This window comes from Hippichthys cyanospilos, chromosome 11 (assembly GCF_059441005.1).
Source record: "Hippichthys cyanospilos isolate Australia breed blue-spotted pipefish chromosome 11, RoL_Hcya_1.0, whole genome shotgun sequence".
NCBI lineage: Eukaryota > Metazoa > Chordata > Actinopteri > Syngnathiformes > Syngnathidae > Hippichthys > Hippichthys cyanospilos.
Window position 1 is genome coordinate 18036137 of NC_142379.1, and position 23419 is coordinate 18059555.

Sequence of the window (23419 nt, forward strand, 5' to 3'; positions counted from 1 at the left end):
ATGTACTGTGCATGCATGCATGCATGTGATTGCAATTAATACCCTGCAATGACTGATTACACCATGGAGTGCCAAGAGCTGATTATAGGGAGGTTAAACTAGGTCAAAGTTCATTTGTTGATTGAGTTTGCTGGTGTTTACATACTATCACTGCTCTCTGTTAAGTTCACCAGTTATTCCCAACCACTTTTTCTTTTTACAGGTCATTGTTATTTATTCACGACATATAGTGTATCTTTGTTCATCTGTCGATGCCAGCAACATTATTATGGTGAGCAGTGTTGGGCAAGTTACTTCAAAACTGTAATGCATTATTTATTACTTACTGTATTACTGTTAATTCAAAGTAATTAGTTACATTACAATATTACTGTATTAACTGTAATGCATTACACTACTAATGCATTGCTTTTATATTACTCTCACTACTGTAATTGGAAATATAGATTTGCCATCCTAACTGTTGCTCATTATGCTCATTACACATCCAGTGAAAGCTTGGTTTAAGCCTAAAACCAGTACTAATGATTTCATCTGTTTTGTATTGTAAACCTTTCAAGACAAGATACGAAATCTTCTTTTAGTATTTTAACCTGTTTATAACTTACTTCACAGCATCGTGATGCATTGTTTATTCTCTTGGTAAAAACAGTTAATACAATTCACAATTTCAATGTAATTATTCAAATTCAAGATCAGTTGGCTAGGTTATCGACATATGTTTCAAAAATAGGTGGTTTCGCTGGGGGTAACGTTAGCTGCTAGCTTACATCATCATTAAGGTGTTTAACATACTGGCTAACATGAGCTTTGTATGCCTCATCTTGATACATATTGTCCAGAAGTATTTATAGACTATTATTAATAGCAATTGTACAGTGAAAATTAGCATTAGCTTACCTTGTCATTATTGCTAATTGCAACAGGGACCTTGATGACAAGGTTTGTCAAATCACTGGTCCTATTTGACAAAGTGAATAGCTTATAGGTGTCGCACACAAAGTGCACCTAGCGATTATATTTTTCTTGTCTTTATCTCTGACGAACTTTATATATATATATATATATATATATATATATATATATATATATATATATATATATATATATATATATATATATATATATATATATATATAATTAATAACCCATATTATTTCACATACCCCCTGCAGTCAGGCCAAGGACCCCACTTTGTGAACCATTGCCCTAAATCATGCTTTGACCTGGGCCCTCTATGCACGTTCCTTTCTCATCCACGGGTTTTCTGTGAGGTTGAATTATGGGGACGGATGGCCATGGGAGGAGCTTGAGTCTATGTCTGGTAAACCTAAAATCTTTTTATGCTTCTACATAGAACGCAAAGAGCTTTGAAAAACCAATTGCTGTATTCAATTTCATACAGCAGATATCATGGGGTGCTGTTAATTTTGGATGGCACTGGACCTGGAAAATAGACACATGTTCAACTACATAAGCACACATATTGAGTATTGAGTACACCTTACCAGATATGTTTTCATTACTTTCTGAGATAATGTTTTGTTTTTCGCTAAATAACAAAAAAATGGACCACAATAGCTATGACCTACAAAACCTTGAAACACTAGATTGGATGTTTGGGATTTGTCGCGCGTGGCTTTCCGTAGTGGCCTAAGTCAACAGGCGGGGCTTAACCAGGCAAAGGCAAAGAGGTCAAGAGGAGAAAAGCACGTGTGAGCTACGCAGAGGTGTCCTTCCTTAGCACATTTGTTTTTGTGAGTCCGTCCCCCTCGCATGTGCCAACCGTCCCTAAAGCACAGCAAGCAGACTTGTGAATAGCACTTCTCTAACACTGTCACGTCGCCCGTTTGTCTTTTTTGAGCATGGTGAGCAAGACGGACGACACCCCGGCTTCTGCGCCCGGCTGCAGTCCGGCTGATGTTGCTGCGGAAGAAGCCGGGGATGGAGCTCAGGTCGTAGACGAGAGCAGCAGGGCGCATTTGAAGGAGTCCTGTGACTGTGGTGAGCAATAACATGTTTCCGTCTTTCATATGTACAGACACTATAAGTTGGTTGCAATCCAATTTGGCCAAGCTCTCGCTCTCACTTTACTGTTACATTTGCATCGCGTTATATGTCCAGTGCTGCATCTGGAATACACGCTAACGTTATAGGCGATGTTTTCATAGCTTTCCAAAGGAATACAAAATCACCGTTTTCAAGCCTGTTCGAGCCACGGGTGCAAGTCACTGGATGATGATACACAAGTACATTAACTAACCCTAATAGTTTAACTGTAATGCTAACAGTATCCATGCTGTCAAGCGCTTTAGTCATGCTAGTGAATGGTTTGCTACGTACCTACCCCGCACACGCAATACCCGTAAAACTTCGCTTTTTATTTGAAAAATCCAATCGGCAAAACTATCTGAAGTTGGAGACGTTTTGCGCAAACTCGTGATGACGTACACGATACTGAAGGTCACCTTCAATGGCGTCGCACACTTTCTGCATGAACATGGGGGAGGTCAATGTAAATTGCTTTCACCGTAAATATCTCACCGCTTTTTGTGAACCTCTCACACACTTGGTCATTTATTTCAATCGTTTTATAGTCAAAGACGAATTGTTGTCAATCCAGCAAAACACCGGGGCGCTTTTCGTAACACGCTCCGGGAGTCCTGTCCTCCCCTATCGTTGAGAATGCAATCGAGTGTTCCTCCTCGACCGGGAAGCGGAAGCTGGTGGTTACGTAGAAAAAGTCATGAAGGTGCGTTCGCAGGGAAAGGGAAGGTTACGCTTCTAATGAGACATGCAAGCAGGTGAGTATTCTCTGCGTTTAAGTTGTGCCGTGGGACTTTAGTCGGTGAAGCCAGAGCAACGAGCTCATGTTGCTAGATTGAAATCGAGCCGAGCGTGGCAGTCAGTCGGGAAAGAAGTTACACAACTTGGAAAGCAAGTCACCCCAGCTTGCGTGGTTGTCATGTGGCACATTGACTCGCCTCATTTGACAATAAATCTCCAAGCGTGTGTTGCACCGATCCCATTATGATTATATATCTATTGTTATTTTAAATATCCACTTTATTGCTGTAGTGAGCAATGATCTGTGCTAATGTCCAAAATAACTCATGACAGCTGCACTTAAATTCAAGACATATTGATCACAATTATGCACGTGGTTATACAAGCAATTGTGTAAACAGCCATCAACTTGAAGGCATTATTTTATCTGTAATTAATTGTCTTAAAAAGTCCTATCCCACAATGAGGTGTACTGTTCCTCATCTTAATCATTAAACATGCAGGGAGAACAGAACCTAAATCAGTGTTGTGCAAGCTTTTATTGAAACAAGGCACATATCACCAGTGGCCAGTGTTGGGCCTAAGCCTCTTTGTCAAAATTTGTTCAATTTATAGTAATGGTCCGTCCTTGTGTAAGTACATTAAAACTAAATGTTGAAATTGGCTTGCTCTCTTAAAAACTGAATTGTTAATAGTTGAACAAACTTGTTTTTAGTGTCCTAGGAAGTGATTATTTAGTGGTACAACAATTCCAGTCAGTCATATTTAACGGCGCCACCACAAATTTCACAAACGCAACCAACCACATTATGGCCACAATTTGATTAGTATATATTTGTATAGCATCACACGAGAGGGAATGATGTTCTAATGAATCACGACTGTGATTCCAAGTGCCTAACATAATCGCTGCCATGATGATGTGGAGAGCAACATAACATGAGTGTGATATTGGTTTCAATTCTGCAACTGTCATTTATTAGTTAACTGTATTGAGCAAGAACAAATTCTGATTAATGTTTTAAAATCTCTTTCGGCTCCAGCACGAATTGTTCCACAACTAGTAATGAGCCGCAGAGTTAGTGTGACACTTTAATCAGCTGACACATTAGTGTCAATATTTACATAAAATAATGAAGCTTGCTTTAGGGTGGTTCTTAAAAAGCATGGTTCAGCCTGAGAGTCTATATTTACAATCAAGTGAGGGGATTGTGTGGGCCGGTACCAAGTGGCTTGGTATAAAATAATTATTGATTAAATTGAAATAATAATGATGGTCTCGTCTCAAATTACCCATGAATTTGCTCACTCTTGTGAAATCTAGGCCTGTGTATTTAAATACAAAACTATAGATTGTGTGTTACGACATCAATATTTTTTTTTTAATTGTCCCGTCTCCCACCTAGTGAAAAACCATTAAGCTGTTTTGCATGCCGCTGTATGTGACAAGGATGAAGACTTTTATTTTTTGATTGGAACTAAAGCTGGTTAGCATTGGGTTCAATGAGCTTGTGAAAAAAGCATCGATGCTGTAAATAACGAATTTAATACAGCCATGAGTATTGGTTTTATTCAAGCAAAAGAACACATTTATGATCTTTGTTTGGCAAATATCTAAATTAATGGCATCATTTTATGTTTATCTATATCTATCTGAAATGTAACATCAAATTGAGGTTGAATAGGTCCTGAACGATGTTCCAGGACTGGCATGTTGCACCAGTCAAGGATGACGCTCTGTGGGCTTTAATGCTTCCGAGGTGGGTGAAGGGTGACTGGGTTAATCCCGAGAATCACCGACACACTCACACTATTCCCCCGCTCACAAACTCATTTGATCCGACAAGATAATGGTGTTTCTTGTCCATGTTACTGTAATCAAGTTGAACTTCTTCCCAGGCACAATTCCAAATCTCAGATAGAATTATTAAATTTGTCAGGAGACTTGGTCAAGGGTGCAGTGAACATCACATACGTCCTTGTTGTTTTTCAGGGTTGTCCTACTCTTGGTTGACGTCATTAGCTGCCAGGGCCCGCGTTTCTCGGGCCCTGAATGGCACACATTCATTGTCAAGCATTTAGCTCAGTCTGGTTTATTGTACATTTTGTATCTAACGGTGAAGTTGTGCTTTCTTGTAGTGCTGTTTTTGGTAAATGGCTGCTTCTTTGTGGGATTAATGTTCAATTTTTCCTTTTACCTTTTGTGTTCTCAGGCGCGATACGATATACTGCTTTGAACTGGAGTTCAGTTAGCTTTTTTTTAATGTCGCAATTACATGTTTAATCAGGTAGTGGCCTCTAATTTAATAGCTGCAGTTTCTTAATTACCTCATTTGCTGCAGTGGATATTAATTTCCCTTAATCTAAACCCTCAAGGGGGCAAGGAAAAACTGAAAAACCCTGTGGGGGGGATTGAGAAGGGAACACCCATTCTAGGATGACCAGGCTGCGATAAATGCGTAGTGGGCAATATTATAACACAATGTGGCGTACAATGTAAGTAGAACGTTTTTAGAGTCCCTAAAATAAAGTACTCTAATGTGGAACCTCCTCAAAACATGGCCTGGTTGGTTAATGCAGAATTATCCATAGCAACGCTTCCATAGTTTGGTCACTGCCACTAGCTCTAAAAATGCTCTAAAATGACTGGCAAACAAATAAGTTTTGAAAATGGGTTCATCATTGTTTGTCCTTGCTGTTTGGGAAAAACAAAAGTTAAAAAATATAGATTTTAAAGGGACAGTGTGTAAGATTTAGACCATTTTTAATTAAAAAGGAATACTGTGGCGGACACTAGGATCATAGCATCATGCCTACTGGGTGAGAGACATGGTCCTAGTGTCCGCCACAATACATTAAATGATTGTAAATTTCAAACACTTGCAAATGAATGTGTCAATGAACAACAGTTATGTTTTATATATAATCGTAGGTCTAGTTATCATTAAATTATATTACGTGAGGGATGGCAATTGTCTGGAGGCGGCCATGTTTCTTATTACTATGGACAATGGTAAATGCAACACCTGCACTTTGGACTTTCGTAAAAATAATTTGGGAATAATTTTTGGATTTGAAGAAGACTCAGAATTGTTTTTGCAATTACAGCGGTAAATTTGCCTGATGCTTTAAGTCAAAGGCCTTGCACACTACATCCTGGCCTATTTCTTAAGACATTCTTTGCATATGCAATGAAATTAAAAATACATTGACATATATTTATTGCACTAGTGAAATTCAGTCAGCAGATTGCATGATGACCTCTCAAAGTCAATTAAAAAAAAAAAATCCTTGTCTGTGATACGCTCAATGAATGTATTGTCATTGTATCTGGATTGCTTTCAAAATGATGCAGAGTGATGTTACCTCCTAAATATTTATGGTAACAGGTCTTAATATAGTTAATGATACATTACTTCAGATATCCATTGATGTTCTTACTTCGTTACAGACAGAAATACGTTGGTCATTTTTGTAATAACTTGGCAGCTAGATTGCCACATCCATAAGAATGCTGTTATTAACACTTTATACTAGCAAAGTGCCAACAATAATATGTTGATCATTGTTTGTACAAGTAATAATATGTTGATCATTGTTTGTACATGTAAAAGCAGGTATTAATTAGCCTAGTTGTATTAAACGTAAAGGCAATTACTTTGTGGGATTGAATTGATGGGGTACAATGGTCGCGACAATGACCCTACGCAAAAGTTCAACTTTTTTTTTTTTTTGTCGTGAAATTTTTCTTTCCCCCGCTCCAAAATTCAATGTGTTGTCCTTAATTCCAGTTTGAACTGGTGTGAATCTGTTGTTTGGTCTTAAGAGGCTGTCTGCTCTGTCCTGTGACTGCAACCCCCACTTTTTTCAGTTGTTGCCAGTGCTGGTCAGGGTCTAGTTTAATGAAGCTCCACCCCCTATCTTAACAACCCTGACGCTATGTTATCCTTGACAGAGAGCAAGGACACACACACATACACACACTCTGACAGCAGCTGAATTCCTACGGCATGAATCTCTGTAGTCCTACTGCTCAATTGCCATGCCTGGGTTAGTACTTCGATGGGAGTACTTTTTGCTTCACTGTCACTGATATTTCTGATACTTAGGGAGATTATAATGCTACATGCAGCGGCAGGGGTTGTATGCGTATTTGCCCAATGTTTTTATTGTAGTGCTGAAGGATTTTGAAAATCAACCACATTTTGTTCGCCCCAACAATATTGTGATCTATTATGCAATTATGTTTTGAAGATACTCTTCATGTGTAATTTTGGGGTTTAGGTGATGTTAGCGACATCTCAGTTGCGATATACTATAGCAGCGATAACAGTATAATGCTTAAAAGTGGTATTTACTGAGTTAAATCGTCTTTGAAAATAATGTTGTTCCATTTGTCAAAACTAAACTATCTTGTCAAAGATTGGTGAGTATTTCATGAATTCAGTTTAATCCAGCCTCTGGCTCTGTGCTTTGTTGCTGACGAGACTGCCTGGCAGGACATCAGCCCGTCATGTGGTCCGATAGTCTGGAGGTTTTGTTGCAGCATTACACAATCTTGTTTGTGCTCCTTCAAATCTAAATGAGTGAGCTTTGTGTTTGCGTTTGTGTGCAGACACAGTCATGGTGAATGGTGGAGGTGCACATGAGCGTACAGATGAGTTGCAATCAAAGGGGGATGGGCACGGTGAAATTAATGGAGATGACCCCAATGAGCAGGAGGTGATAGTCATCCAAGACACTGGCTTCACAGTAAAGATCCAGGCACCTGGAGCTGAATCCTTCGACCTCCAGGTACAGAAGAAACATCTCAAAGTCGACTTATGTAATTGTACTTTACTCAATTCTACTCCTTCCTTGTTCTCGTCAGGTGTCTCCCCAGGAGATGGTACAAGAGATCCACCAGGTGTTGATTGACAGAGAGGACACCTGCCACCGTACCTGTTTCTCACTGCAGCTGGACGGAAATGTGCTGGCCAACTTTGCTGAGCTCAAGTCCATTGAAGGCCTCCAGGAAGGCTCACTGCTCAAAGTGGTGGAAGGTCAGCTCCAGCTACACCTGCAGTTCCTTTTCGTCTTCCACAGTCTCACATTTAAAAAGTCATGAAGACATGAGAACATTAAAAGCGCTCAGACTTATCATAGACACACACACACCAAGCTACATTGGTATGTATGAGGTGTCTTTGCATATAACACAAACACACATCCTATGACTCTTTGTCATAAATCATGCAGTCAGTTTAGTTATGAAAAGGTAAAAGGTTAAGAAAATTGAATTTATCTTCACAGACATTCTTTTCTATGGCATGTTCTATAGGCATGACTTATCAAAAACCATCTATTACCCCTTTTTCCTACTTATTCATCTGCTGCTTTATTCATAATATTTAATATGATAGGCATGGTTAGTCATTTAGGTTGTTGTAATTTGTAGGGGTGCAACAAATGATAATTTTATTAATTGACTAATCTGTAATTTTGCTCATAAATCTTAATTTTACTAATCTGTCCTTTTATTCAAAGGGAGATTGTGGTGACCTACAAGAGAGAAACAGTCACCCTTGTACCTTTTAAGAGAGGAGGAGGATGAAAGACTTGGAAGGGTTCAGTAAATGTAGCTTTTTAAATGAAATCACAAAAATTCTCACAAAAATGAATTACACAATGAAAAGCTTTCCGTTTTTCTACTCTCCATCATCATTTTTTTCAAACCGAAGGTTTAACTAGCTTCTAAACTTAGCCACATGAAAGAAATTCCATTTAATCTAAAATTGTAGGAGCCTACATCTCCAAAACTGTGGAACCTTTCCTACTTTTTAGGTTTCAAAGCCCAAGAACTTTGCACAGTCTTGTAAATGGAAGCAAGACAATCAATCTTGAAAATGCTTGTTATTGCCTAGAACCGTACACTGTACGTGAAGCCCGGATTCACGTGCGTCACATCAGAGACCTGTTAAAGAGTCTGGACCCGTCAGATGCCTACAATGGAGTGGACTGCAACTCTCTTTCCTTCCTAAGTATTTTCACAGATGGAGACCTTGGAGGTACGCTGCAAGTGCTTCAGTATGCACTAATGACATTGTAGATGCTGCACGCTTGTCAAATGTTGTGCGAGAATGATGACATGGCGTTTGTTTTTCGACTACAGATAGTGGGAAGCGGAAGAAAAAGGGCAGTGAGTTGGAGCAGATTGACTGCACCCCCCCAGAACACATTCTCCCCGGCAGTAAAGAGCGCCCTCTGGTACCCCTTCAGCCACAGAACAAGGACTGGAAGGTAAAACCCCGTTTCAGTGTGCAGTTTAGGTCAGTCATCGTTAGCTTGTGGTGTTCTGTGTACCCTCAGTTATAGTGCAATTGTACCCTCATCTTTCAAAACAGCCCATGCAGTGCCTGAAGGTTCTGACCATGAGTGGCTGGAATCCTCCCCCCGGTAACAGGAAGATGCATGGCGACCTCATGTACTTGTACATCGTGACAGTAGAAGAGCGCCACGTCAGTGTCACTGCCTCAACACGCGGCTTCTACCTCAACCAGTTAGTTAACTTTTCCAACTTCTATTAACCTCATGTTAATGGTTCAAATGGGGCTAGTTTGCTGCAATTTTCTTTGGGTAGAACATTCGTAACTAGTTTCCCCACATTTTAAATGAAAAGCATACACTCAGCCATTGTTGAGCATTACATTGCATTACTTTTATATTACTCTCACCAACATAACTGAAAATATGGATTTGCTATTCTAAATTAAGATACATTGTTTTTTCGTTAGGCAGAAACAGTGCATTCCACAATTTCAACATTATCCAAATTCAAGTTCAGTCGGCTGGGTTAGGGACAGATGTTTCAAAAATAGATGGTTTCAGTGGGGCTAACTTTACCAGCGAGCCTACATCATCGTTATCGTCTTTAACATACTGTTAAACGTGAGTTTTTGTATGCTTCATTCTGATACACATTGACCAAAACTATTTACTATTATTAATAGCAATTGTCCTGTGAAAATCTGTGTTAGCTGACCTTGTTGTTATTGCTAGTAGCGACAGGGATCTCGCTGACAAGTTTTAGAAATTCTGGCGAATCCACTGTGGAAAGTGGCAAAACATCTTCTACATATGACATACTCCGCCATGAGTCTCCTAACCTCTTGAGGTAAAAGGGGGATCTTTGAGCAAGAGAACTTTGTTTTATCCTCACTTTCAATCCTCTAAGTGTTTTCTTTTCGCTGACTTCACGTTACTATGCCTCTGCTCTAAATGGTTTGTCAAGTTAGTGGACAGCTCTTTAGGTGTTGTGCACAAAGCGCACCTAACTATTATATTCTTCTTGTCTTTATCTCTGATGAACTGAGAGTAATGAGAGTATGATCATCTTGTGTACGTATTCAACGCACTCATCTCTGCTTTAGTAGATACTACCAACAGAACGTAAACATTTTGCCATAGGCTTTTTCTCCTCTGTTCTCGCTGTACTTTTGGGACACACACGCACACCACTCTGGTTAAAAATGCATTGTTATGCATTGCTTTACTCTCGTTTGTACTGAATAGAATATTACTATTATTTTGTGTGCAATGCATTACACCACCGTGTTATAGCAAAAAATAATGCATTACATTATTTTACTTTTGTAATGTAATTACTGTAATGCATTACTCCCTACACTGCACTCAGCAGACAAAACCATTAGACACACTATAATGAATAACTGATATTTAAACAAATATTTTTAACTTTTGATTGCTCTGTTGAGATTGAGAAATGAACAGCGTCTTTGTTGCTTTTGGTGTACTTGATTGAAGTATATAGAGATATTTTTAATCTTTACCAGTTAGGGTTTGGCACAGAGAATCGGGAATCAGTGGACCCAGGATTATAATTCCGGTTCTCTCTGAACTTTAAAATGTCAGTGCTAAATTTCAATTTATAGTTAGCCATGCAGAAGAAGCATGGATAAAGGAAGCGCGTGCGTGCCCCTCTGCTGTAGCTTCTCTCTGCTGCCCAACTGCCTGCGCATGGCAAACTGAGAGAAATGGAAGCGGGGTCTTGCCGGGTTTCTCAAGCGGATGCGGGGCCTTGCCGTTTCTTTCGGTCGGCCCTGTTCTCCACCAGGTGCGTTCCCAGCACCGGTGCCCAGTAAAGAGTAGTGCTGACTGAGAGACGAGGCAAGCAGGGTCTAGCTCTGCCGTGCTTTCGGCGCAGGTGGGTGCATTGGTTTCGTTAGATGAACTGGATGGTACAACCGCCATGGTTCAGGTTGCACGTAGTTCTTTCTCATAAAAGCTGCATAGTCAAACGTCAGTGCACTGTCAGTGGAGTAGTAGTCGTGTCAAGTCAGTTAGTTAGTTAGTCAAGTTAGTTGCTTGTATGGTAAGATTTTGGCAACTTGGGATGAAACGGGTTTTAGAGCAATGCGGATACTTTAAAAGTTTGAGAAGATTTTTTCCCCATTTCCTATTTTTAAGTTTGTTTATTTATTGCCCATGATGTAACAACATAACTTAACACACTACAAACATACTGCATCGACTTCAAAACAAATACACCAAACAGTAGATGGATGTCAATTCAATAGCCTTATCAAGATTTTATTTTCCTCAGAACAGTGTTTGAATTCTGAATAACTTGACTCTTCCTCGCACCTCAATTGTTATTCTTACATCAAATCTCCACTGACACAACCCCATCAAAGAATCATTAAAGAATCATTCAATGGCTGATTAATGACAAGAAGAAACTGCTCCTCAGTCACGCTGTCATTGCATGAGAGTTCACAAGTCACTGCTAACTTAAGAATCACATGCATGATATATTGAAATACATTCTGACATTTCAAACTCAGAAAAAACATTGATACATTAACCATTAGTAACTGTAATTATAATGTTAGGTAATTATAGTTTTATAAAAAATTACAAAATTACAAAAAAGCCCCATAAAACTAGAAATTTGCTAAATTAAGTCAAAATTTCAGAAAAGTGCTCAGCAAAAAATAAAAACTCTTTCCAGCCTTGTGCAGTTATATACAGTAGACTGGTTAGATGATTACATTTCCTCAAAAGAAAGACAACACTAGTTTTAGCCTATCTTTCAGTCAACACTGGCAAGCTTTAACTAGTGCAATGTTGTCATTTTTTAAGGTTTTCAAAAATAATATTATTATAGCTTTTCGTTAAAAGTAGTGCAATGAGTACCTCCAAATGAAGTTCACAAACAGTAAAAACTTAAAGAACAGAGTTCATATAATTTTTCCAAACTCTAGTTTACGTTGTTTTTTGTTTTTTTTAAATAAACCAAGAATCATTTGGAACCGGAATCAAATAGAACCCAAGACCATAGAACCGGAAACATCCAAATTTAAATGATGCCCAACCATGTTACACTATTAGTACAAAAAGTCTGAATATTTAATGTAGGTGGTCTCACCTTATTAGATTCTATAGGTGTAACTTGAGAGTGTATTTTGGGTGTTTCAAAAGCATGCATCATTTGTGTCAATCTCAATTTTAGATGCCAAAACAGCTCATTTTATGTATGTGAATATCATAGTACTGTATGTGGGTCACAGCCTGTGTTGTGCGCATTGATAGTAATCTTTCTATACACAAACGGGCTTTACTCAAGTTTGATTGTTCATGTTTGTGTCTGTGTTGTTCAGGTCAACTACCTACACCTTCAACCCTAAACCAGCCAACCCAAGTTTCTTGAGCCATTCTCTTGTGGAACTATTGAGCCAGATTAGCCCAGCCTTTAAGAAGAACTTCACTGCCCTACAAAAGAAAAGGTGAAAACATCTTCATTCCTTATCTTTTTACCTGGTGGTGGGAGACATTGGCTGGCTCCAACATTTGAAATGCTGTTTAGATTGGAATGAGAAGTAATGTACGTAATGCTCCTTTACTGGTGAGGCTGCAGGGTCCAGAGACATCCGTTTGAGCGCATAGCTACGCCTTTCCAGGTGTACAGCTGGACATCACCACAAGTCGACCACGCCATGGACTGCGTTCGAGCTGAGGACGCTTACACCTCCCGCTTGGGTTATGAGGAGCACATACCAGGACAGGTAAGGCTATCATTTTGCCGTACTAGGCTTTAGTTAGCTAATTAGGTGTATCAGCATGACCGAATGTGACAGAATTGTTGTGCAGCTTTCTGCAACTAGGTTTTATAACTTTGGAGACAGTAAGCCTCCATTTTAATTGAAACCCACGGCTGTATTGACTTAACTGTATTTTTGCAAATCATCAGACTAGAGATTGGAATGAGGAGCTGCAGACAACAAGAGAGCTTCCACGGAAGAACCTGCCTGATCGTCTGCTAAGGGAGCGAGCAATTTTCAAGGTACTGATTCACTTTCTTTATATTGCACTGAAAAAATTGTAGTATTCAATACTTTTATCTACAGTGTATACCATCATTTAACCACTCCTGAAGGTCAGGAGGTGAAGAATATAATTTTTTTGTTAAGACCTCTAGAACCACTTTACAAAACATGTTTGTCTGTACAAATTTGTTATGTTGAATGTATACAGCAGTTTGATCACTAAATACAATTCTAAATCAGTCATCTGCTTTGTGAATCACACACTGGGAGTTTCCTATGTGATCTCACCAAAAGCTGTGTGTTGATGCGATAGATTTCTGGGCTGTTTCACAGTGTGTTAGCACCCTCTACTGGTGAAGATTTGACACTTCTGTCAGCTCTGTTCCAAATTCTCCTTGAATTAAAAAATGTTGTCTGTGCATGGGAAATTGTGCAGTATCTCTAATAGTGTAGGCTGCTTTTTAGCTATTACAAGAATTACGTCGCCTCTGGTAGCCTTAATGGTTGATACACCTGTCACACGGAGTATTAACAGTTGTACACAGTTGTACATTGATAAGTGCATATCTGGGGGAAGGTGAAAGTCCCTTGACCATTTTTTCAAGGTACTCGAATTACTTTTGGATTTGTTTTAGCACTTATGTTAATGTTAAGCAATACTTCTATGCTCAACAAACTTTTGCCCTAAGAAACTGTTTTAAACCTGATTAGAATTAATTTAAAGTTGAAATGCTTTTCATGTGTGGATATTACATGAGACCATATTAAAAATATGTAAAAATTAGGTCATAGCCTAACCATAATTGGAAAGGAAATGCTACTGCTGTGTGCACAGTTTAACAGTTGACCAAAAACCTGCTCATTCTCGTTGCAGGTTCACAGCGATTTTGCAGCAGCGGCCACACGCGGTGCCATGGCAGTCATCGATGGAAACGTAATGGCTATAAACCCCGGTGATGAAACTCATATGCAGATGTTCATCTGGAACAACATCTTCTTCAGCCCGGGCTTTGATGTGAGGGACCATTATCGCGAGCTGGGTGGGGACGCTGCCGCCCACGCTGCACCCACTAATGACTTGAATGGCGTGAGAGCCTACGGGGCAGTGGATGTGGAGGGTCTCTATACGCTCGGGACAGTGGTGGTGGACTACAGAGGCTACCGTGTCACCGCCCAGTCAATCATTCCTGGCATTCTGGAACGCGAACAGGAGCAAAGCGTGATCTATGGCTCCATCGACTTTGGAAAAACAGTTGTGTCCCACAGCAAATATTTGGAGCTTCTCGCGAAGACCAGCAGGCCCCTCAAAGTCAGTGACACAACTTCTATAATTCCTCTTAACTTGACCACAGACATTTTACGGGTCTTGCTTTTCATCATAGGTGCAGAGGTACAATGTGCTCAATGAGAAGAACGAAGCAGTGGAACTTTGCTCATCGGTCGAATGTAAGGGCATCATTGGAAATGATGGGCGTCACTATATTCTGGACCTTCTGCGCACATTTCCGCCTGATCTCAACTTCCTTCCTGTGGAGGGAGAGGAGTTAGCTCCAGAGTGTCAGCGTCAGGGTTTCCCCCGCCAGCACCGCCACCGCCTCGCCTGCCTTCGCCAAGAACTCATTGAGGCCTTTGTAGAGCACAGGTTAGTGTTTGTCCATGACTCTGCTGTACAATAACATGCCATGTGTGTAATAGTGGACTTTGTCCCTCCTTAGATATCTTCTCTTTATGAAGATGGCTGCATTACAGCTCATGCAACAGAAAGCAAACAAGGATGCCAACAGGAATGAAAAACTTCCAGCCATCACCCAAACGTCCGAAACACAGACTAATGCTGATCCACAACAAACACCTACTTCAGATTCAAGCACGTTGGTCTCTACAGATGGGCAGGTCCAAATGGACAGCAGCCACATAGGGACTGACGGGGTGGAAACACCCTCAAAGGCTGCCACCAATGGACCTTTGGAGCCTTCAGCCACACAGAACGGGGAGTGTAAAAGCCCACTGGAGGGTAAGGAGCTTGAAGAAAGTATTCCAGGATTAGCTCAGGCCAAAGAGCTGGCGGAGACCTTAGTTGCTGAAGATGGAGCTGGTATTGGTACGTCCAAAAACGACTTAGGCTGAGGCAGCTACTCTGGTGGATAGTCGCAAAAAGTAGTTTAGGTTTTAGGAGTTTCGAAATAAACATTACATTTATTGTGCATGTGGCTTCATCCACCTGGGTAGCTGTGTCCGCTCGGTCCTCAGCCTGCATGGGGAAGAGTGTTGGCCCCAACCTCCGCCAGCCTTGCGAATGAAATAACAAAAAACAACCACAATCATATTGTTTATTATCAATCAAAATGTGTTTGACAAATCAGTTGACATTTACTTGCTTGCCTGGTCCTGTGTGATATGCATGTTTTTTGTTTTTGTTTTTTTGGGGAGGAGGAGGGGTTGGATTTGGGTTTTACACTACAGTCCTTGCATGATGTGTTTGCTATACTGATTAGCAAAATATTCTAAGTTGACTACATAACTCATTGTCCATTTTTATTCGCCCTGCTTCTCATGAGTCTCGTTTTCAAAAGCAGACCCCAAAAGCCGCGAGGTCGTCCTCAATGCCTGCAAGGCTGTCGGCTCCATCAGCAATACGTCTTTCGACATCCGCTTCAACCCTGACATCTTCTCCCCAGGTAAGATTGGGCAATGTGTAATTTGGTATTTTGTCCGATAAATCCATCCTAATTTTATATTGAATTAGAGTGTAATGTGTTCCTTAAGTAATTTTCTGCACCACGACTACAACAGAGGTTTTTCCACAAATGTTGACTGCTCAAGACTGCACCTTTCCGAGAAAATGTTTCATTACTATAGGTAGGCATGGGCCGATAACCGAAATGGCAATACCGTGTTTCTCGATTTTGAAAGTCCAAATCGGACAAAACCAGCACGTTTTTTTTTCTATTTTTTTTCCCAAATGGCTATTTACCCAAAAAAGATTTGATAATTTATGTATTTTAAAGCTGTAATTTCAATACTGTGATGTCGCGATACTATGAAATTCCTACTCAGGCTTATCATACCGTCAAATTCTGATATCGTCCCATGCCTAACTGTAGCTGAAAATTATTTTTATTAGTTTACAACCTCTTACAGAGAAGGTTGATGTTCGGTGTTTACGTAGACAATAATTTAATATTACTTTGTGTCATTCTGCTCACAAAGAAATGGCTACTTGGGCAGTTAAATTAGCCCTTGGACAAGATTGCACTTGGTGGAAGGGCAACAGTTAAAAATAGTACGGATCATTTTTAATCACAAATTGGAGATAACGTGGTTAAAATGTAAAATAGTAAACTCTTGTTAAAATATATGTTTGATTATTGTCTGTCTTTGCATTGTTTGCTTAAGTTTACGTTGCCATCGTGAGCCTGTTTCATCCATTTTACCTGCTTAAACTGTTAATAATAAGAATATGTTGTGTAAACAGGAGTACGTTTCCCAGAAGACAGTGCAGATGACATCCAGAAGCAAAAGCAGTTACTCAAAGATGCTGCTGCCTTCCTCGTTTCCTGCCAAATTCCATCTCTGGTCAGTGATACAAGTACTTTAGTTATGGCCTGTGTTTGAATTTCTTTTTTAGATCATCTTGCATGCCGTATATTTAAGATTAAAGTGGTTTGTTTTTTACTAGGTTAAAGACTGTTTGGACCAAAGTGCTCTGCCCATGGATGGAGCCACTCTGACAGAGGCCTTGCACCAGCGAGGCATCAATATACGTTACTTGGGCACTGTACTTGAGTTTGTGGACAAGACTCCTGCCAAAGCCCAGCTGCAACACTTCTATGTAGGTGTCATATTTTTTTGGGACTTGGAGCTACTGTATTAAACACTACATACAAAAAGAATACAGTATATCATAAGTTTTTGTTTTTGTTTAAGTCGCATGGTACGTTTAAAAATTGTCCCACTGGCTTGCTTTATTTTATATTTAAAAAAAAAACAAAAACATATGTTAAGGGAAGTTTTGAACTGTGTTTCTTTTTATTTAATAAAAATATCTTTTTTTAATGAAGTTCAGAGCGAAAATGTTTTTAATAAATACTATGTATAAAAATTGCAGTTCCAATAAAATATTAGCAAAACGTGTCATGTTTACATGAAGAGCTAAATGTAACTGTAATCTAAATTATTTGTTAAACCAAGTAATCAGTAAAGTAAGTTATTTTTTGACACTAATTAGGACACAACTATTTGCATGAATGTGTGAAATATTTTTACTTCACATCCACTGTAACTGAATTTGTGTCTCTCCGTTCTAATGTTTTCTCCCCTTACATCTTTAGAGAATAGGAATCATTGAACTAATCACCAGATGTGCAAAACATATCTTCAAGACATACCTCCAGGTTGGTAATATTCAATGCAAATTGTTTGAACAGATTTTCATGCATGTAATTTTACTTAATGTTCAAATACTATAAGTCGAATAACTGCTGCCCTCTCGACCCATCCCCATATAAAGCAGAAAAAATAGATGGATATTTTTAAATAAAATATTTGATCAATTTTTTTTTTTCCCATCGTGAAGGGTGTGGAACTTTCAGCTCTCTCCGCCGCTGTAAGTCACTTCCTAAACTGCTTTCTGAGTTCCTTCCCGGATGCTGTTGGCCACCTCCTAGTTGACGAACTCGTGTCGCGGCGCAAAAGCCGCAAGCGACGCAACAAGGTTGCTGGAAATGGCGACAATACAGCGTGGGCCAGCCTAACGCCCTGTGAGTTGTGGAAAAACATTGCCTCTGAAGCACGAAGCTACTATCACTTCACCATCCAATGGTAACAACTTTTTGGGGTGTGTTTTACTTGTTCCTGGTGCGTTATTATTGAATCTATCACTTCTCCGCTTCAGCAGTGAAAATGTGGATCAGGTGGTGGAGAAATACAGCATTCATAAAATCACTTTGCTCAGAGAAATATCTGTCAAAACAGGCATCCAAGTAGGTTTTTTTTTTTTTTTTTTTGTCATCATTATTATTCAAAATGGTAATCATTACAGCTTTCAATGTTTTGTTCCGCTCTCCAGATTCTATTAAAGGAGTATAACTTTGACAGTCGCCACAAGCCTACCTTTGTAGAGGAGGATATCCTTAATATTTTCCCTGTGGTAAAACACGTCAACCCCAAAGCCTCAGACGCCTTCCACTTCTTCCAAAGTGGCCAGGCCAAGGTGCAACAAGGTAAGGCTCGCGAGTTCACTACTTGAGCCTGCTTTACCCCAACATTCAGTGTTACAGTATATGATGAGTATCACCCAAGAGAGGGTTCGTTGTTTTATTTGGTCTGTGTTGTAGTTGTGTTACAATCTCGAACACTGTAATAAATTGAAAATCAAAACTTTTATGGGACATTTGAGACCATTTGCACGAGATTGTGAATTACGCTTTAGTGCACAGGTGTTGAACTCTAGTCCTTGATCGCCAGTATCATGCATGTTTTCCGGTTTTCTCTCCTCAGCATACCTGATTCCAATGATTAGCTCATTAGCAAACAGCAGGAGCTTGAAAATGATCCTAATCATTTGAATCAGGTACGTCTGAGAGAAAAAAAACGGGCAACATGTAGGATACCGGCCCTCGATGACTGGAGTTCGACACACATTTAGTATTAGGCAATGAATGACAAGGATTACCTGGGAGAAGACAGTTTTTTTTTTAATTATTATTATTATTTTATTTTTTTGCATGGTGGGTACTTTGTGTTTGTCGATAGGCATGTCCTGTGATTAAATTGACCTTATTTGATTTTTTTAGGATTTTTGAAGGAGGGCTGTGAGCTAATCAACGAGGCCCTCAACCTCTTCAACAACGTATATGGAGCTATGCACGTGGAAATCTGTGCCTGCCTGCGCCTCTTGGCTCGCCTTAATTACATCATGGGGGACCACGCAGAGGTACACACTGGCAATTACATGGAATTACAACACCTGTGTCCCACTTAGGGGCTTTATCTTTTCAAAGACCGATTCTGGTGTCTACCGAATGGAGTCGAAACTGAATTTGGCGATGCTAGATACATGTTAGCATTGTATGACTTTCATCACATATTTTAAAATGTTTTTAATTAGAATACATGAAAAGACTGCTGAGTTTGTGAGGTAGTTTTAAAAGGAATAATTGATTTGAGACTGTTTTGTGATGAGCTTTCAAATGCAGCTTCTAAGGAGCGCAGCACCTAAGCTGGGACACAGCAAGCATCTCCAGATTTCTGTCTTATTGATTTTAATTCCCAAATGACAATTTCCTATTTTCCTGCAGGCACTCAGCAACCAGCAAAAGGCCGTTTTAATGAGCGAAAGAGTTCTCGGCATTGAACACCCGAACACTATTCAGGAATATGTAAGCCGCCCGGCCTGTTGACGACAGTTCTTTTTGTGCCAATTGTAGTTTTCTATTTCTCTGTTTGCTCCTCAGATGCATTTGGCTCTGTACTGCTTTGCCAATGGACAACTGTCCACGGCATTGAAGCTGCTTTACAGAGCTCGATACCTCATGCTGCTGGTTTGCGGTGAAGACCATCCGGAGATGGCGCTGCTAGATGTAAGTTTTCCTCAATGGGACAAAAGACCCCCTTGCTCCTGATTTTAAAACTATGGTTTTGTTAACATGGTTTTAATGTTTGGTTTTGCTTGAGTCAAGTTGAATCTTTAGGATGGATAGCATTTCTTTCATGAATGTTGTTTTATCATTGTTTTTTATGTTAGGGAGTGAGATTGACAATATAAAAACTTTGAGTAGTTGCTACTAAACCTTTACCAGGGGTAGGCAACTCCAATTTCGAAAGCTGCATGTATTCCTGCGTGTATTTCATCCTTCCTTCTGTAACACACCTGATTCAAATGATTAGGATCGCCAAACAGATTATTTTATATTACAAATTTTGCAAAAACCTTGCCTTGTTCCCGTGGAATTCATTCATCCGTCCATTTTCTATAGCTGCTTATCGTCTCTGGCATCCCGTTGCCTATGCCAGCTGTCTTTGGGCAGGAGGCAGGGAACACTCTGAATTGGTTGCCATCCAATCACAGAGCAGACTAACAGCCATTCACACTTGCAAACATACCTAAGGGCAATTTCGAGTGTCCAATATACCTGCCATGCATTTTAGGGGGGTTGTGGGAGGAAGTCTGAGTACTTCAGAGTACTAAAGTGGTTATAGGAAGAATATACAAACTAAAAGGCCGAAGCTGAAATCAAACCTGGAACCTTTGAACTGTGAGGTGGAGTCTTCCACCGTGACCTTGCCGCTCTGTGGACTCAATCTTGTGAAACATCTCATCCCCCCAGAGTAACATTGGCCTGGTGCTTCACAGTGTGATGGAATACGATTTATCTCTAAGATTCTTGGAGAATGCTTTAGCTATCAACTCAAAGTACCATGGACCACGTTCACTCAAAGTAGCACTCAGGTGAGGAACAAATACGTCACTTATCTACATCCAAATGCTTCCACATACAGCAGTGAGATTGTCTTCAATGTTTTTCTTTCCAGCCACCATCTTACCGCGAGGGTTTATGAAAGCAAAGCAGAGTTCCGCTCTGCACTACAGCACGAAAAGGAAGGCTACACTATTTACAAGAACCAGGTATCAGAGATTGCACCTCCTAAAGTTTCTCATCTGGATGGCCCCCATCTCAAATAAGTCTCATTGTTCACAGATGGGTGAGGCTCACGAGAAAACGAAGGAAAGCTCGGAGTACCTGAAGTGCCTCACCCAACAGGCTGTGGCTCTGCAGAGAACGATGAATGAAATCTACAAAAATGGCTCCAGTGCCAGCATCATGCCTCTCAAGGTGACTGGCCAGAACCATCTGCTTTTGTCAAACTGACCACAAACATTAAATAATGTTATTATTTCAATTTTGTTCAGTTCACTGCTCCCAGCATGGCCAACATCCTTGAACAACTCAACATCATCAATGGCATCATTTTTATCCCTCTCAGGTAAATGCACACCCAGCAAATCTATGCTTGGTCACATTAATATAGCTTTATACTGGCTAGTGAGTCACAAAGATTTTGACCACCATGGTGGTCCAAATTTGTCTTTTTAAAATATTGTTTTTTCACCATACTTTTGGTCGGGTTTTTTAAAATTTAAATACAATGCTTCATTGATGAGAAAATAATCAATTTAATGCTTTTGGAAGGAAGGTAATCAATACGATGTGTTTTTCAGCCAAAAAGATCTGGAGAACCTGAAAGCTGAGGTCCAGCGACGACAGCAGCTTCAGGAGTCTGAGAAAATTGAGCTGATGGAAAAGAGTGCGCAGCCCTCAGAAGATCGCCCGCTGGAACTCGTGGACAAAATTCCTGTTGATTAACGTCCCAATGTGTTCAGAAACTTTATTTTTTGCGTTACGGGGGGTGAAGACTGTGCTGTAACAGTCTTTATATTATGTCCGCCAGCCCAGGAACTGACTAAACCATAGCGGCGTGAAATAGAAAAAGAAAAAATATATATACCATAAGAAGATATGCAGTATGTGTCAAGAGTCCAGAACACACACTGTATGATGTGTATAACCGAAGAAAACTGAGCAGGCATTTCCTACAAGGTAGGAGGAGATAAAGGGCGGGGGGGGGAGACACCCAATTCATATATCATGCAGTGTTAAGAAATCATTACATGTTCAATAATCTGGTTGCATTGGAGCAAGAGATCCTGATTGCAGACTGAAAAGACCAGGAGCGACATTTTACACCAGAGCCTTATTTGTTGTGTTTCAAGGCTCAGTTACGTCCATACCTGCAGTGCTGTTATTGCCCGCAGCCAAAAGTTGCTTCTTCAAGGAGCCTTGTAGAACTAAGGTTGCATAGCCTGGACAAGTGAGACTAGGCTTCCTTCTGCTTTGCACTAAAATCACATTAAAAAATAAAAATAGTGGGTCCTGTATTTGTAAGAATGTACTGCTCCTATTTTTAAGACAGTTTATTTGTAATTTTCCATGATATGAAACATTTCATTCACAATGTTACTTCTACAAATATACCGGACAAAGAAAACCATATTCAAAATTGAATTAGACTTACATGCTAGAAAAGTTAAAAAAAGAAAGAAAAGAAATTAACCATACCTGTTGTAGAGATATTTCAAAAAGGCAGATCCGATTCAAATTCATAGTTTCAGACCAGGTGGATTCTCTACTTTATGTTATTAAAGAGTCCCAGGTTTTGTATCTAGATAATCTGTTGATGGACTTTTAGGATTCTGCATAATGGCTCTAATCCAATGGTGATTGAGAAATTCAGTAGTTGGCTGCAATTATACTGAATAATCTGGAGCCATGCAGGGATCCTTTTGTTCCAAATAGAAGAAAGAGCAAGTTCCCCTATATCTTTTGGTCCACTAATTCTTTTCACATGTGAACTGGTTTATTTCTCTTTATAAAGGAAGCAATTCTTTGATTAAACCTCTTGAAAAAAAAGATTGTTATATAAAAACACGCAATGACTTTTGAATGACATTTTTTTTTAACAATTTCTTCCTGTGAAAGATATCAAATAGGCCATCTTTTAACATTTTATTCGCATTGGTCAAGCAGTGGAATGAAATTACTTTCAAATACTATAATAAAATTTGGTGACTTTAACACCTAGATATATGAATGATATGACAAACAATTTAAAGGGAAGATTGGCATTTTATCCAGCGTTACCACCAATGCTTCTCAGTATCATTAAAATATAATTTATATCCATATTTCCGAATTCCTGCCAAATTTTAAAAGGTTCAGGAGTGGATGAGATGGGATTTGTGATGTAGAGCAACAGATCATCTGGAGATAGTTTTTTTTTTGTTTGTTTGTTTTTCGTATCGTATTTTTGTGTACCAGGGAATGGAGCCTGATATGCGCTGTGCAAAATCTGAAACTGCCAGCGGAGTGTGTCCAGGCTGCCATGTACATTTTGCCCTCTGAATCGAAAGAGTCATTGTAGTGACTTGGGTGTGGTACGATCATGATAATCGGGTCACATTTACAACTTGTTATGAAATAACTGGGGGCACAATTTGAAAAAATGTTTGTCATGGAAAATGACAATTACAATCGAGTAAAATTAATACCCGAGATAATCAAATGATGACTATCTGGATGGGATGGCGTTAAGCATTTTTTGTTTGTTTCAAATAAGTTATCTTCAAAGTTTCGAGCGTAAATATTTTTCAAGACGGTGAAGTCGAAATGGCTCAGCTACAATCATCGACCATATCGGCTATTTGTATTCAAGACACTTTGTGATACAACAATTGGAATTGTTGAATG

At 39.6% G+C, this 23419-nt stretch overlaps 1 protein-coding gene across 7 annotated transcripts; it reads left to right on the plus strand.

Moving 5' to 3' along the window:
• The first annotated feature begins 1704 nt into the window (after positions 1–1704).
• Positions 1705–22050, plus strand: cluha (CLUH binding protein of NUMT mRNA a). 7 transcript variants are annotated; one of them, XM_088427948.1, is made up of 28 exons: positions 1705–1757; positions 1865–2004; positions 7403–7581; positions 7658–7829; positions 8691–8834; positions 8939–9066; positions 9171–9325; positions 12447–12572; positions 12704–12851; positions 13037–13129; positions 13987–14421; positions 14495–14754; positions 14828–15213; positions 15686–15790; positions 16588–16688; positions 16792–16944; positions 17444–17506; positions 17689–17933; positions 18007–18094; positions 18181–18334; positions 18908–19047; positions 19412–19492; positions 19568–19693; positions 20441–20562; positions 20646–20739; positions 20813–20947; positions 21025–21098; positions 21334–22050. In XM_088427948.1, the coding sequence occupies exons 2-28, from the start codon at positions 1866–1868 to the stop codon at positions 21476–21478; spliced, it is 4191 nt and encodes a 1396-aa protein (XP_088284074.1). In that variant the 5' UTR covers positions 1705–1757; position 1865; the 3' UTR covers positions 21479–22050. The 7 variants fall into 7 exon arrangements, with proteins under 7 accessions (XP_088284074.1, XP_088284073.1, XP_088284076.1 ...); XM_088427947.1 differs by having other exon boundaries at positions 1708–2004; XM_088427950.1 differs by having other exon boundaries at positions 1708–2004; positions 18010–18094.
• Positions 22051–23419: the final 1369 nt, after the last annotated feature.

Coding starts and splice junctions, on each gene's coding strand:
- cluha (XM_088427948.1), top strand. CDS start 1,866: ATGGTGAGCAAGACGGACGACACCCCGGCTTCTGCGCCCGGCTGCAGT. Junction 19,493..19,567: donor CGAACACTATTCAGGAATAT/GTAAGCCGCCCG, acceptor TTTGCTCCTCAG/ATGCATTTGGCTCTGTACTG. Junction 21,099..21,333: donor ATCATTTTTATCCCTCTCAG/GTAAATGCACAC, acceptor TGTGTTTTTCAG/CCAAAAAGATCTGGAGAACC.